General features: G+C 41.2%; 1 protein-coding gene across 1 annotated transcript; it reads left to right on the forward strand.

Annotated features, from left to right (window-relative positions):
* Positions 1-14244: 14244 nt before the first annotated feature.
* On the forward strand, positions 14245-15241 carry Npbwr1 (neuropeptides B and W receptor 1). The gene has a single exon (XM_004653363.2). It carries the CDS (start codon positions 14245-14247, stop codon positions 15229-15231), a length of 987 nt encoding a protein of 328 aa, XP_004653420.1. The 3' UTR covers positions 15232-15241.
* Positions 15242-15726: the final 485 nt, after the last annotated feature.

Raw genomic sequence — 15726 nt, forward strand, 5'->3', positions numbered from 1 at the left:
TTAAATGAGTACAAAACATACAATCATTTTATGACCTCCCCCAGAAAATACACAGAATTACATTTCTCCCAAATCCCACTCTGTTTCTTCTACTATTAACATCTTAAAGTAATGGTGTGTTTATTGCAATTTATGAGTCAATGCTAATACATCATTATTAACCAAAGTCTGTCATCTATATTAGAGCTGGCCCTTTGTGTCAGGTAGTTTTATATTCTTTTTTAAAATATATTTTATTTATTTATTTGAGAGAGAGGGAAAGAGAGAACGGGCACATCAGGGCCTCCAGCCACTGCAAATGATCTCCAGATACATGAGTCCCCTTGAGCATCTGGCTTACATGGGACCTGGAGAAATGAGCCAAGGCCCTTTGGTTTTGCAGGCAAATGCCTTAATCACTAAGCCATCTCTCCAGCCCAGTTTTATATTCTTAACAACTGCAAAACATATATCCATCATTATAGCATCACATAGACTAGTGTTACTCTCCTAAAACCCTCCTATATATTATCAATTCACCCCTTCTTGCCACACCCCCTATAAATTATTATTTTTTATCTTTCTATCTTTTCTAGAACATTATATAATTAGAATCAAACTGAATGGAACATTTTCCACATGGTTTCTTTCATTAAGCAACATATACTTACTTTTCTTCCTTGACTTTCTGTGTGAGATGCCTTCTTTGTTTTTATTACTAAAAAGAAGTAAATCATTGTATGGATAAACCAACAATCCATCCTCTATTGAAGGTTCGTATTAACTTTTATAAAATATTTTTTGTGGTGGTCATTATTGTTTTCAAGGTAGAGTCTTACTCTAGCCTAGACTAACCTGGAACTCACTCTATAGTCCCACGTTCACCCCTACTTATACTGATCCTCCTATCTCTGCCTCCCAAGTGCTGCAATAAAAGACATGCACTACCGTATGTAGCAATTTTTGGAATTGTACATAAAGCTACTGTAAGCAACAAAAGCCATGCCTTTGTGTGGTCATAAATTTTCAACCATCTTGACTATCTACTAAAGAGTACAACCATTGGATTTTATCATAAGGTGATGCTTAAATTTGTAAGAAATTGTCAATTATCTTTGGAAGTGGCTCTACAATTTCTCATTTGTACTGTCAATGAATGAGAGTTCCTGTAACTTCATCCCTACCACACTTGATGTTGTTACTGCTTTGGACTGGGGGTACTCTAACCACTATGTAGCTGTATTTTATTACTTGCAACTCTCTAGTAAGCTACAGTGGTCAGCAACCTTCCCGATGCTTCTTTACCACCTACAGGTCTTCTTTGGTCAAATATCTGTTTAGAGCTTATGCCCATTTCTTGTTAATTTTTATTGTTGAATTTTTAATAATTCTTTGTCTATTTTGAATATAAGCCCTTTATCAGATAGGTGTTTTGAAAATATTTTCTCACTAGTAATATTTCTGTTGCTTTCCCTTTAGGTAATATCTAAGCCGAGTATTAAGGTAATACTGGCCTCACTGAATGAGTTAGGAATTGGCCTCTCTCCTAGTGCTTTCTGGAAAGTATTGTAGAGCATTATCTTTTAATTTTTCTTTAAGACACTGTTTAACTGTGTATCCCAAGTTAGACTTGAACTTGCCATCCACCTGCCTTAGTAGCCCCAGTACCCAGGACTGGGAATGAAGACTTGCCTTATTATGTCAGTGAGAGTTATTGCTTCTCATTGTTTTTCTATTCTGTTTCGCTGTTTCCCTTTTGAATTTTGTAATTTATTTTCTCCTGCTTGCTTTGACTTAAATTTTTCTTCCTTTTCCTGCTTTGCTGAGTCAGACATAAGCATTATTTATTTCAGATTTTTTCTTTACTTTTATTTGCATCCAGTGCTACCTGCCTCCTCTATGCATTGCTTTTGCTGCTTTTAGAACTTGCTTATCATATAAGCTATATTTTCATGCATTTAATGTATTTTAAAATTTTATTTTGAGACTTTTAAAATCAATTGATAGATTAAGTCTGTGTTTAAGCAACTTGTTTCGTAGATTTTCTGCAACCTTTCTGTTACTGATTTTGAACCTAATTCAAGGTGATTTGACCAAAACCTTTTTATACTTCTTTACTCTTTTCAACTGTAGGGGATGTTTTAGGGTCCACATTATGGTTTATCTTGAATAGTCCACATGAGCTTGAGGAGAATTTGGCTTCTCCAGATGAATACAATGTTCTGTAAATGTCAGTTCTGTTAGTTGACATAGAATGTTGCTCATTTTGGCCACATCCTAAGTGATTGTTGTTGTTATTGTTTTGTTTTTGCCTGTTAAAGAGGAGTTTTAAAGCCTACAGCTATAATAGTGGGATTGTTTATTTATCTCTGTAGTTCAGTTCCCCAGTACCCATGTAAATCCAGATGCACGAAGTGGTATTTGCATCTAGAGTTCATTTGCAGTAGCTGGAGGCCTTGCCATGCTCATTCTCTGTCTGTTTCTCTTCAATCTACCCATCCCTGTCTCTCTGTTTGTAACTCAATAAAAATATTTTTAAAATTAAAAAGTAGTAAAAAAAAACCTTGAATTATTGTAGATATGAAAGCTTTGTTCAAGAAAGTTAGGAAGTTTGGGTAAGCAAACAGATATTAATATAAGCACATAATATTATACCCATTTTAAACTTCATTAAAATCAAGATTATCATATATATGATATATATGATATTATACATATACATATACATATACATATACATATGCATATGCATATGCATATGCATATGCATATACATATACATATACATATACATATACATATACATATACATATACATATACATATATATATATATATATATATATATATATATATATATTTGATTTTTCAAGGTAGGGTCTCAGTCCAGTTCAGGCTGACCTGGAATTCACTATGTAGCCTGAGGGTGGCCTCAAATTCATGGTGATCCTCCTACCTCTGCCTCCCGAGTGCTGGGATTAAAGATGTGCACCACCACGCCCGGCAAGATTAGTATTATTTTTATCAAAAAGAAATGTACTAAAAAACTCTAAATACATTTGACAATTTTCAAACTATCTAAAAATACAAGTATTTAAGAAATATAAAAGGTGAGAGTTAATAGAAATTCTGTTAAATGACTTTGAAATTCATTTGCTTGGAGTATTCAATATTGATATATTTGAAGATGAGTATCATCTGGCTTTTCTGAAATCCATGTGGATGTGTTTTCATAAGAAGCTGATACATATTTGAGATGGAAATATAAATTTAAGAGTTTATCCCTAAAGGTTTTATACTATAAGATGCGGCTAGATGTATCTGATGGTTCCTTCCATGCTAAGGGAGTCTTGGCTATGGTGTCTTCATTCTTCCAATTGATGAAATCACTTGGTTTCCCTCATCTCTCAGAAACTCACTGTGAAAAGACTATGGTAACTGATTTGGAACTTTTAGTTATATTTACAAGTCCCTTAAAATAGAATATATTTCTCTTTAATAGAGATGACATGTAGTTTGCTACTTAATCTTTATAGGATGTTTAATTCTTATTTTTTATAAGGACATAAATTAGCAGGCCTTTTATTTAGAAGAACTAATGGGACTTTCAGGCTAAGGGGTCCAAAAGCTTTAGTTAATGTTGTTAATTTATTAATGTCATTTGTTCATTAAAATAAGCTTTGCGACTATTGTGTCGTTTGGCAGGCATGCACATGTTGGAATAATTCTGCTTAATGCGTTCCTCCTGCTGTTGGTGTAAAAGTGATCCTGCCACTGAAGCTCTGCCTCATGAGGAATCATGCAAATAGTGTTTGGATCAAATTTATTCTCCACTTTTTTTTTTTTTGGTTTTTTTTTTTTTGAAGTAAGGTCTTACTCTAGCCCAAGCTGACCTGGAATTCACTATGGAGTCTCAGGGTGGCCTCGAACTCCCAGCAATCCTCCTACCTCTGCCTCCCAAGTGCTGGGATTAAAGGCGTGCGCCACCACGCCCAGCTTATCCTCCACTTTTTAAATAGTTCATCTACTGAAAGAATAAAAGATAAAATTCTTGCTTTCTAATCCAGCTGTTTTCATAAATATTAAGAGCAAACCAATATTTACACTCTTTGTTTTTCCTCTTTGAAAGTCTGACAAGAGTATGCGAGCCATCAGATGTGACATTTTAGTGAAAGCTGGCCAATGTAATTAATACCTTTGGACAGTGAACTTAACAAGACAAGGCAGGAGAAAATAAACAGAGAGACAAACGTCTTTACATCTTTAATCTTGTAATCGTATCAATGGACACAAAAAGCATTTGTTTCCTGTAGAACTGGGGAAGACTACAAAGGGTTACTTTTCCAGGAAGGGCCAAGGGTAGAAGAGAAGTGGACATCTAGTAGTGCAGGCGGAAGGGGAATCTTACCGATGGGACCAGTGATGTCAGTCTGAACCCAGAATGTTTGTATATTTTTAAAAATCTGAAAACCAAAAATAAAATGAACAAAATTTCTGATGACATTTTACCATGTTGCATCATTTAGAAACTTACTTATACAGAATTATACTACATGTATTATATAATATTTTTATTACAAACAAGTATTGCTCTAATGATGAAATGGACATAAACACTGAATATCCAATATTGTTTTCACAATACTGTTTTGTTTATTTATTTTTTGTTTATTTATTTGAGAGCAACAGACAGAGAGAGAAAGACGGGGGTGAGGGGGGGAGAGAGAGAGAGAGAATGGGCGCGCCAGGGCCTCCAGCCACTGCAAACGAACTCCAAACGCATGCGCCCCCTTGTACATCAGGCTGACGTGGGTTCTGGGAATCGAGCCTCAAACTGGGGTCCTTAGGCTTCACAGGCAAGCGCTTAACCACTAAGCCAGTTCTCCAGCCCACAATACTGTTTTTTATCATAGTAACTTTATAATGTATACACACAATAAATTAGATATTAAAATATCCAATCTCAATATTATTTATAGCAGAATGTACTATTAGTAATGAATTACTATTGAATGACAATGCTATTTTTTTCAGTAGCAAAAGTGGCAATCTCAACTCTGACAAAATATGAGGAAAACACAAGAGACCATGTAAAATATCTCTATACATATGCCAATATCGTAATTTTTTCATCTTGTAAATTTACATTTATCTAGCCAAAATCAGTTTATAATTTTTTGAGTACTTCATAAAAGTATATTTTAACAATTTACATCTCTCTTAAATATATTAGTTGTCTCTCTTGTAAATTTGTAGTAAGTTATTAAGCTTCCATTTCCAGAATTAACATTTGAAAATGCCAGATTTAAATTATTCAATGAGTATTTTGCCTAACTTATTTTCTCTCTCTTAACAGAGATAGGCTTTTGTCCAAAGTCCATTATAAAACAGAAATTACATTATAGATGTAATGAATCACATTAAGTTTACCTGAAAACCTCAAGATAGCTTTGTAAGCCTTTAGGCAGGTTTAAGCAGGTTTTCAAATGGCAGCTTTAAAACTTGTCATACAGAGAAAATTTACCAGATCCTAGATATTACTATTTATAATGATTGTATTTTATGTGATTTCCATTGTCAAAAATAAATGTGTAGCCGGGTGTGGTGGCGCATGCCTTTAATCCCAGCACTCGGGAGGCAGAGGTAGGAGGATCACCGAGAGTTCAAGGCCACCCTGAGACTCCATGGCGAATTCCAGGTCAGCCTGAGCCAGAGTGAGACCCTACCTCGAAAAAGAAAAAAAAAAATAAATAAATGTGTAAGAAAGATATTTGATAAATACATCTATCACTTTATATTTACTGTAGGTTTAATAAAAATGTATATTTGTTAGTTTATAAAGAATATTGCTGAAAAAAATCTATAACTAACAATTAAAGATTTTTTATATATTAGTAATATCTGATCAATATAAATCACTTAATTTTTTTATTTTTACCCTTGATGATTAAATATGAGATAAAAATTAATCATTATTTTTGCAGGAAAATCTTTTTTAAGACCTATGTAGGTATGACTTCTGGAAGGAGCTGGTAGCTGTACCTCCACTCCAAGAACAGTGAGACTAAAGTCAACAGTGATGCACTGCATCTTACGATGGAGCTCTTGAGAGTCTTTTCCATGGAAGCCACTGTTCTTGGGCCCCAGCAGGCCCAGCAAGAGGACCTGGCCATTGTGGACATGGATCAGCTGGGGAAGACACTTCCTCAGCTGCCCCTGGACTTCTAGAAGTACCCCTTCCTGAGGCCACTCTCTGGGGACTTCCCAAGTAGCCAGCGTGTCTCCTGTGGCCTGAGGGGTCTGGAGTGGATATTGCTACCAGGACCTTGAATTCTTCAGCATGGCAAGACACCTGAAGCTGCTAACCTTGCTTGTGTCCCTTCTGCTTGTGCCTCACAGGACCCTGGGTCCCTAATGAAGCAGAGAAAGAGGAAGGTGAACCCCCTGCTTCTGGCCATAGCCACCTCTGGTGGCCTGCATTTTATAAACCAGCTGCTGACAGTGCCACCCTTTCACCACTCAACATTAAAGTTGATGTGTCACCCTTACACCATCTGCTTCTCCCCTCAGAGGTTGCCTCCCTGGGCTGTAAATTTGCTCATACAAATCCCCATCAATAAATCAAAATCATCTCTCTCAAAGGGTAAAAAAATCTATGCTGCTAATGTAAGCTTCTGTAGCTTAATGAAACGTGTATCTTGTGACTCCAATGAATGCTGTTTTAAATAAACTGTACTTATAGTCAAATATCTTAGATGTCTATTGCATCTCTAAAACCCTTTCTTTAGAAGTCCAGATATCTCTTAATGTCACATTAAAGCACTTTAAGGTTTTATGAAACATTTAATATAAACCCAAAGTACCATTTCAATGTTTTAAGAAATTAAATGTCTAGGTTTATAAGGAAGTATGCACTTATCATGCCTTTTAATACATCTCTAACACATTGACAACTATACATACGCACAGAGAGATGTTGAATTTGAGTTTAGTGTACAAAAGGTTTTTTTTTATTTGTAAAATGTAAAAATGAGGTGACCACAGGTTTTGTCACTCAGCTCTTTCTTAGGACACAAAATGACACATAGAGACAGAGAAATAAAGGAAGTTTCTCTGATCATTAACAGAAGAAAACAATTGCTATAAACAATTCACCCAGTTAAAAAAAAAAACATACACATAAGAGATAGAGATAGAGAGAGAGAAAGAACAACAACAAAAAACAATGTAGAGGGCTGTCCTCTCTCTCTCTTTTGAGACATAAGAAAGAGTTACAGGGGGCTAGAGATATGGCTTAGCTGTTAAGGTGCTTGCCTGTGAAGTCTAAGGACCCAGGTTCAACCCCCCCCCCAGAACCCGTGTAAGCCAGATACACAAGGTGATGCATGTGCACAATGTAGTGCACACCTCTGGAGTTCATTTGCAGTGGTTAAGGCCTCGGTGTGCCAATTCTCTCTCTCTCTTTCTCATTCTCTATCTCTCTTAAATTAATAAAAAAAAGAGAGATTTATTATCATAAAAGATCAATGGTCAAGCTGCAAAATTAGATTACCATTTTTCCTATTTAAAAGTTAACTAGTGGAGGTTGCCTTTAAAATAAGGGTTTTAAAAAATAGTATAGCATCTCTTTTCCCTCTAGTTTATATTCTACAACAGACTACAACGATCTTTCCATTTGATATAGAACTTTATTTTGCTTCGTAGTAGAGAAGGAAGAGACAAAGCCAGAGAAGAACAGATGATAGTAGAGGATTGAGAATAGTTGGATTTCTTCGAGTTTATCTTTAGTTTTGAAATAATCTCTAGTATTTTTTTTTATTAATTTGATATTTTTATGTACTTTCTTTTATGTAGTTTCTAGAACTCTTATCAATTAGTTTGTGTTACTAATTCCATAATTTTTCCTCCCTTTTTTAAGTTCCAGTTAAATCAGGCTGTCCATTTATGATTTTAAGATTCTACTGCCTAGGATTTTAGTTTAGCATGCCAAAAAATAAAATAAAATAAACCCAATTTAGGATCAAATGTTGCCCATTGTGAAAACATAACGCCAATTTACTTTTAGTTAGTTTTCCCATCTCTCTCAAATATTTGCAATTTGAAGTTAACACAACTATCTTTTCTGTTTGTTTGTTTGTTTGTTTGTTTGTTTTGTTTTTCTGAGGTAGGGTCTCACTCTAGCCTAGGCTGACCTGGAATTCACTATGGAGTCTCAGAGTAGCCTCCAACTCATGGCAATCCTCCTACCTCTGCCTCCTGAGTGCTAGGATTAAAGGAGTGAACCACCACACCTGGCTTTTAACACAATTATCAAACATAAAACCAGTTGGAGTAGTACCAAATTAACAGTTTTTCCAAAACATCTCTTTTCTTGAATTAAGCATTGGAAGTGTGTCAAAAGAAAAAAAAAGTGCTGAATGCTAGAAGATTAACAAATCAAACCATTAGAAACCAAAATGCCCTCAAAGATTTAAAATAAAAACAAAAATAGACTGAATGGTCATCACCCAAAGTGCTTTCAAAGCGGATAAACAAAATGCACACCTGAAACCAAGCCCGTGGGAAGCAAATCAAAGAAAGGCTCTATCAAATTCTAAAACCAGCTGAAAATAAATAGGTGGTGGTGCAAGCCCCAGAAAGAGCCAACTTGTACCACAAAGGGCCCAGGCATTATTTTGGAGTTCAGGGAGGATGAGATTTCCATTAAGATGCAGAAGGTCCAAGGCATCTTTCGGCTCCTTTTCCAAGTTATCAAAGAATTGAAAATGTAAACTCAGAGAAGGGTAAGTTCTGAAGCATAATAGTTATTTTAGGGAGAGTTAGGATCCAGAGGGAAGACAAGTAAGAAAACCCAAGACAAAAGAAGTCTCCCTCTTCCCAGCAAAATAAAATTTCCTTCCTATAGAGAGCTGTCCCTGGAAGGAACCTCTGGGGAAGGGGCTCACACATGTAGAAAGCAAGCAGGAGGGCCCAAGCCTAAAGCCCCTCCCACAGAGGGTCAGAGAGGGTGAAGAGAGGGTCAGGGGCCCAGAGCTAAAAAGCGATCACCCATGTAGCAAAGCTGGGGCATGAGGCAAGAAGAGGGCCATCAGGGACAAAGAGAGATTCACACACACGGCTAGATCATTTATGTAGGTCAGACATTCAATTAAGATGGGCCTCATCGCTGGCTCAGGTGTATAAGGCGGACAAGTGAATGGCCATGGGCTCAAGAAGCTGACACAGGACGGGCCAGCCCACAGGCATGCTAAGCCACAGCAAACTTGAAGAAGAAAGAGCTTCAGAGGGGTTGCTTGCAGCCATCTTGCATAAACTGGGTCAGATGCTGTTTCTCATCCTGCCAGGGCATTATGCCTCTGTCCCTGGCTGACAATATATATGCCTTGTTCCCCCTATTCTCTGTCACTGGTAACTAGCTCTGGTCTGGATGATTCCTCCAGTGAAGGTGGCTTGTCATTGGTGTCCCGCATATGGGTGCCATAAACTGCTGTTGTAAAGCACATAGTTCTCATCTTAAAGGGAATAAGACATATTTCATAGCCAAATCTGAGTGACCAAGCCCCCAGGAACACAGATTCAGGTTAACTCAAATTCCATGTTCCAATATGGTAACAGTTTCATGAAGCTTTTGTAGTAACAGAACAAAGAAAGTCATAAATCAAGATATTTTTCAAATATGTTGATGAAAACAACAGGCAGGCTGGTTACAGCAAAGCTCCAGAAACTCTGTTACAGGCTTCAGATGTTACGTGAAGACATTCTTAGTTTTGGCCAGAGCTGGTGGCTTGTTAAGCGCACACTTCAGGGTATGATAGTCACAAGCATTTTAGGTCAGGCTCTGGTAAAGGCAGTAAACAAGTACCTTTCAAAGGACTATTGGAAAATTGGCTTTGGTCTGCAACATTTTTACTCTGCAATAAAGAAGTTCCATCATTTGACTTGGTAAAACCCTTGACACAGGTGTGGTTCCTTCCCATTAATGTTTTTCTGGGCACTTCTGTGACACTTGTGTGACTTTTTTTTTTTTTTTTGTCTTGTCTCTGATTTTCTGTACTTTGAATATGATAGGCTTATATGAACTTCTAAAATGTACATATTCAGGTTATTGCTCCCTGAGCTTCCTATGTCTGTGGTTTAATGTTTGTCATTAATTTTAGAAAACTCTCACCCATCCTACTTAAAAAAAAATACTCTTACCATTTCCATTGTCCTTAAGCTGCAGACTTGGTAGTTATCTTACAGTTCTTTTTAACTTTTGTTACATTTTTAAAATTTCCCTTTCTCTTTGCATGTAAATTTTGGAGAAATTGGAAAGAAGAAAGGCTAGAACCCAGGTAAGTCTCAAATCTAATGGTGCAAATAATATTGATATGTGTGTTTGTGTGTGTGTGGATGTTGACATTTGCACATTTATTTTGGTTTATCAAGGAAGGGTCTCGCTCTAGCCCAAGCAGGGTGGCCTCAAACTCATGGCGATCCTCCTACCTCCACCTTTTGAGTGTTGGGACTATACATGTGCACCCCCACGCGGGGCTTTCCACTTTATTTTTTGAGATAGATTCTCTCAATGAACCTGGAGCTCATTGATTGGGTTAGACTAGCTGGCCTGCAAATCTCAGGGGTGCTTTTCTATTGCCTTGCTATCACTGGGATTGCAGGTGTGAGTCACCTCTCCTATATTGTATGTAGGTGTTGGGTATCCTAACTCAGGCCATCATGTTTGTGTGGCAAGTACTTTACCTACTGAGGCCTATAATATTAATCTTAAAGAATTGGGAACAATCCTCTTTACTTTAATGCCCCACCCTCTAGATCCACTGAAGCAGGCCTAACTTGCTTTCTAGGCCCATTAGATAGTCCTATCGCCATGGCTTGGATAGCCCTGGTGTTTGGGTTTTCCTTTGTTTTTGCAAGGTTGTGCAATGTAGCTCTGGCTAGTCTAGAACTTACTATCTTGGGGGGGGGGATGGCTTGCTGCTACTGCCCAGTGCTGCCAAAAGAATATCATACCCCATATTCTACAGGAAAATATGAAAATCCAAAATTCAAAGTACATTTCTAATATATGTGCATTGTTTTGTGCCATTGTAAATTTGAAAAATTTGTCAACTACTATAAGCCAGAATAATCTATAGGTCACTTTTTTTTTTTTTTTTGGTTTTTCAAGGTAGGGTCTTACTCTGGCTCAGGCTGACCTGAAATTCACTCTGTAGTCTCAGGGTGGGCTCGAACTCTCAGCCATCCTCCTACCTCTGCCTCCCGAGTGCTGGGATTAAAGGCGTGCGCCACCACGCCTATAGGTCACTTTTGAATGGGACACAAATGTTCAGACCATAGCAACATCATATTTTCTATAATTACATTAGATACAGTAGGAATTAAATTTTCCAAAGACAAATATTGACCTGGACATGGTAGCATGCTGCCAGACATTCTGGAGGCTGTGGTGGGAGGATCATTTGAACTCAAGATTTTGAGAAAAACCTGGGTAACATACATAATGACACTGCATCTCAAAAAAAAAAAAAAAGGTGAATCTTATTAGGCTAGAGTAAAAATATTTATAATACTTACACAGAACACATTTTAAATGCAAAAACACAAAAAGGTTTAAAATAAAAAAGACCTATAAAGATGTATTTTATGGTAACACAATGGGAAACAGTATAGCCAGAATGTTATCAAACCACAGAGGCTACAGGAAACAGCAGTACAGAGCTGAGGATTTTATTTATTTATTTTATTTTATTTATTTATTTATTTATTTTTATTTTTTTGGTTTTTCGAGGTAGGGTCTCACTCTAGCCCAGGCTGACCTGGAATTCACTATGGAGTCTCAGGGTGGCCTCAAACTCACAGCAATCCTCCTACCTCTGCCTCCCGAGTGCTGAGATTAAAGACGTGCGCCACCACGCCCGGCAGGATTTTTTTTATTTTGAGACAGGGTCTCACTCTGTAGCACAGGCTGGCCCAGAACACTGTATATAGCCCAGATAGGATCAAACACAGAACAATCCACCTAGCTTAGGCTTCCAAGTACCAGGATTACAGGCATGGGCCCAGCTCTGAGTAGACATAGTGATAAAAGAATCCATTGCATGGGGAAAAGTTGAAATCTTAAATTTGTGTGAATCTGATAGAATAACATCAAATCATGTGGTAAATGTGGGCAGAACTAAAAGCATTAATACATAACTTCACAACAAAGTTTCAACAAATTCCTTTGAATTGGAATCATACAGTGTACATTTTATGTCTGCAGAGTAATTAAGCTGTAAAAAAAATAATGAAAAAGAAAATCTCCAAATGCTCGAGAAGCACCAATTACAAGTAGCACATATGTACAGATGCACAAATACACAAATATATGTGAGTGTATATGCATTACTTAAACTCTTTTTTGTTTTGCTTAATATCATATGGTAGTCATTATCATACAGTATTTTTATGGACACTGTAGATTTGTCAGTCATACCAAGTATGTCGGTCTGAACAGATGGGTATGGGAATGCACTTGCTTTTCTCATCCTTTAGGTGTCTTTCTCAGTTTCTTAGTCTTGTCCTTTAAAAGGTGTCATAAAGGACCAAACTCTTATCGGGACTTTACCTGCTTTCATGGTAGAATATTATGGGATAGATCCAAATGCAGTGTTTAATCTGCTGGTTATCCCAAAGAGAAAATCAAGGGGAGAATTAGGAAGAACTAATATCTGGTTTATATCTCCGGAACTGGTGGGATGTATTAGATGATTCCACCTATCTGGAGTAGGATTCCCGGGAGCGAGCAGAAGTCTGCTGTGCTTCCCTGGCAACTGCGCCTGACTGCAGGCGGCTGTCATTAGTTGGAGAATGCAGAACAGAGTCACGTTTGAGAATCAGGAGTACACTGAACGACTCTCAACATTTCTTGAAACATGCATTAAGTCACAGCGCCCGCAAAGGCTTTCAGAAGCAGTTTGTTTTAATCTTTTACACATGCTTTTAGGAAGCAGCAAAGTGTCTCAATTTGTGCATCATTACTTGTCACCAAGTCTTCTAACCTTTGAAGACTGTAATTTTATAAAACGAGTCATTTGCGTTTTAAAATTGCATTCATCTTTCCTTTCTGTTTAGCCATGTGATATTGCAGGTCATTTCAAACTTCAAATTGCCCTAGTGCGTTGGAGGCATGGTGCTTAAAACATTAACAGGAACCCGAGCTCATCTGCCCTTTAGAGACTGGTGCCACACGCTTATCAGCCCTGCGTCCTTAGGTGGAAGCAGGAGCAGAAATTCAGCTACTTCGGGAGTTGGAGGGCAGACTGGGCTCCATGGGACTCTGTCTCAAAAATGAACGAACGAATGGACGAACGAGCAAATTAATGCATAAACAAATAGATAATCAAAACAACAAAATACCCCGAGTTTTAACACTTTTAACTTTGATTTTCTTAAATTCATTTCTTTATAGAATGGCTTTCTATTATTCCCGATGAAGTGACTTCACACTCTAGGAAGGAATAAAAGAAGCGTTCGTCTTTGGAGGAGAGCTGTTTTCTGTTAGAGTCACGGGTTTTTCTAGGCGTGAGGGCGGGGCAGGGTGGCGGGAGAGCAGTCTCCAGGCTGTGAGGTCTCCGCACTGCAGCGCGTGGGAGCAACCTCGGAGGACGAGCTCCCGCCTCCGGGCTGCGGGCTCCTGATGCCGCTGGCCAGCTCCCGGCTCAGGTCGGTCCTCGCTTCTCCGGGAGACGGACATCTTCCCCCAGACTAGCGAAGTAAGTTAAAGGTTGCTGCTCAGCTTACTGTTCACGAGGACGCGCGGCACCCGGGGGAGGCCAGTGCTTCTGCAGAATTTGGTGGGGTGAGTAGGTGTGCCAGGCGGGTTCTAAAACAAGGGAGACTAGTTTGCATTTCCCTTAAAGCAGGCTTTTCGGAGCCTTTTGATACTTTCAACAGGTTGGAATCAGGTTTCGACAGATGGGGAGGGAACAGCTTACCAAGGGAAGTTTAGGGTACTGTGCCCCCTCCCTCTGGACCTAAAGCCTTACGTCGAGGATCCTAACCTGTGTTTTCAATTCTATTTTCCAGCCCGGGAGCCCAAGGTGGCAGTGGGCTCAGGGATGGCAGAGCACGCCCCTCCCTTGCAAAGCCACTGAGAGAGAGAGAGAGGCTGCGGTGGAGAAGCCAGTGCTTGGGTGTAGATCCCCGCCAGCGCCAGCGCGGACTTCCAGACCCCGGCACCCTGCGGGGCCCAGGGTGGCTGGTTCCCACGCCCTCGCCGCCGGGATGCACAACGCCTCGGTGGGGCCCGGCCGGGTCCCGGGGCCGTGCGAGGGCTGGGCAGCCGACTGCCCCAACGCGTCGAGCTGGGCGCCGCTGCCGCAGCCGCTGGCCGTGGCTGTGCCGGTCGTCTACGCGCTGATCTGCGCCGTGGGGCTGGCGGGGAACTCGGCGGTGCTGTACGTGCTGCTGCGGGCGCCGCGCATGAAGACCGTCACCAACCTGTTCATCCTCAACCTGGCCGTGGCCGACGAGCTCTTCACGCTCGTGCTGCCCATCAACATCGCCGACTTCCTGCTGAAGCGGTGGCCCCTCGGGGAGCTCATGTGCAAGCTCATCGTGGTCATCGACCAGTACAACACCTTCTCCAGCCTCTACTTCCTCACGGTCATGAGCGCCGACCGCTACCTGGTGGTGCTGGCCACGGCTCAGTCCCGCCGGGTGGCCGGGCGCACGTACGGCGCGGCGCGCGCGGTCAGCCTGGCTGTGTGGGGCCTCGTGACGCTCGTGGTGACGCCCTTCGCGGTCTTCGCCCGGCTGGACGACGAGCAGGGCCGGCTCCAGTGCGTGCTGGTGTTCCCGCAGCCCGAGGCCTTCTGGTGGCGGGCCAGTCGCCTCTACACGCTCGTGCTGGGCTTCGCCATCCCCGTGTCCACCATCTGCGTCCTCTACAGCACCCTGCTGTACCGGCTGCGCGCCATCCGGCTGGACAGCCACGCCAAGGCCCTGGACCGCGCCAAGAAGCGGGTGACCTTTCTGGTAGTGGCCATCCTGGCCGTCTGCCTCCTCTGCTGGACGCCCTACCACCTGAGCACCGTGGTGGCGCTCACCACCGACCTCCCACAGACGCCCGCGGTCATCGCAGTCTCCTATTTCATCACCAGCCTGAGCTATGCCAACAGCTGCCTCAACCCCTTTCTCTACGCCTTCCTAGACGACAGATTCCGCAAGAGCCTACGCCAGCTGGTGGCCTGTCGCCGCCCGGCCGCCTGACGCCCGCAGCTCTGACAACCCCGGCGGGTTCCGCGAAAGCCAGAGTGCGAGTCTCGGCGCCTGGCCGGTGCGCCCCCAGGAAACTTGCCGTGCGTGCAGATTCCTGGGCCTCAGGGCCTCAAGAGGCCGGCTCTGCGCCTGCAACTTGAGCTTGCCAAGCCCTCAGGGCGAGGCCGGTGCGCTTAGAGCGCAGAAGCTACACTGATTTCCCCCTAAAGCACGGTCGACCCCTGAATTTGAAACAGAAGTAAGTTAGGGAAAAGCACCGGGACTGTATCACTGGAAACCCGCTCACCTAACGCGGCCTCACTCAATCTCCAGCTGCGGCGGCCCTGGGTACCCCGCAGGGGAGGGCCCCGGGGATGTTCAGGGCACTCCCAGGCGTCAGGACCCTTCCGGTCTCCGTACTGGGCTTCTTTGCTTTCTACGGTCTATGCTTTCTCTCTCGTTGGTGACCGCTCTGGCCTAACCCACTCCTCCTCGGAACGCCCCAAC

The sequence above is a fragment of the Jaculus jaculus genome, chromosome 2, assembly GCF_020740685.1.
Source record: "Jaculus jaculus isolate mJacJac1 chromosome 2, mJacJac1.mat.Y.cur, whole genome shotgun sequence".
Lineage (NCBI taxonomy): Eukaryota > Metazoa > Chordata > Mammalia > Rodentia > Dipodidae > Jaculus > Jaculus jaculus.

Coding starts and splice junctions, on each gene's coding strand:
- Npbwr1 (XM_004653363.2), top strand. CDS start 14,245: ATGCACAACGCCTCGGTGGGGCCCGGCCGGGTCCCGGGGCCGTGCGAG.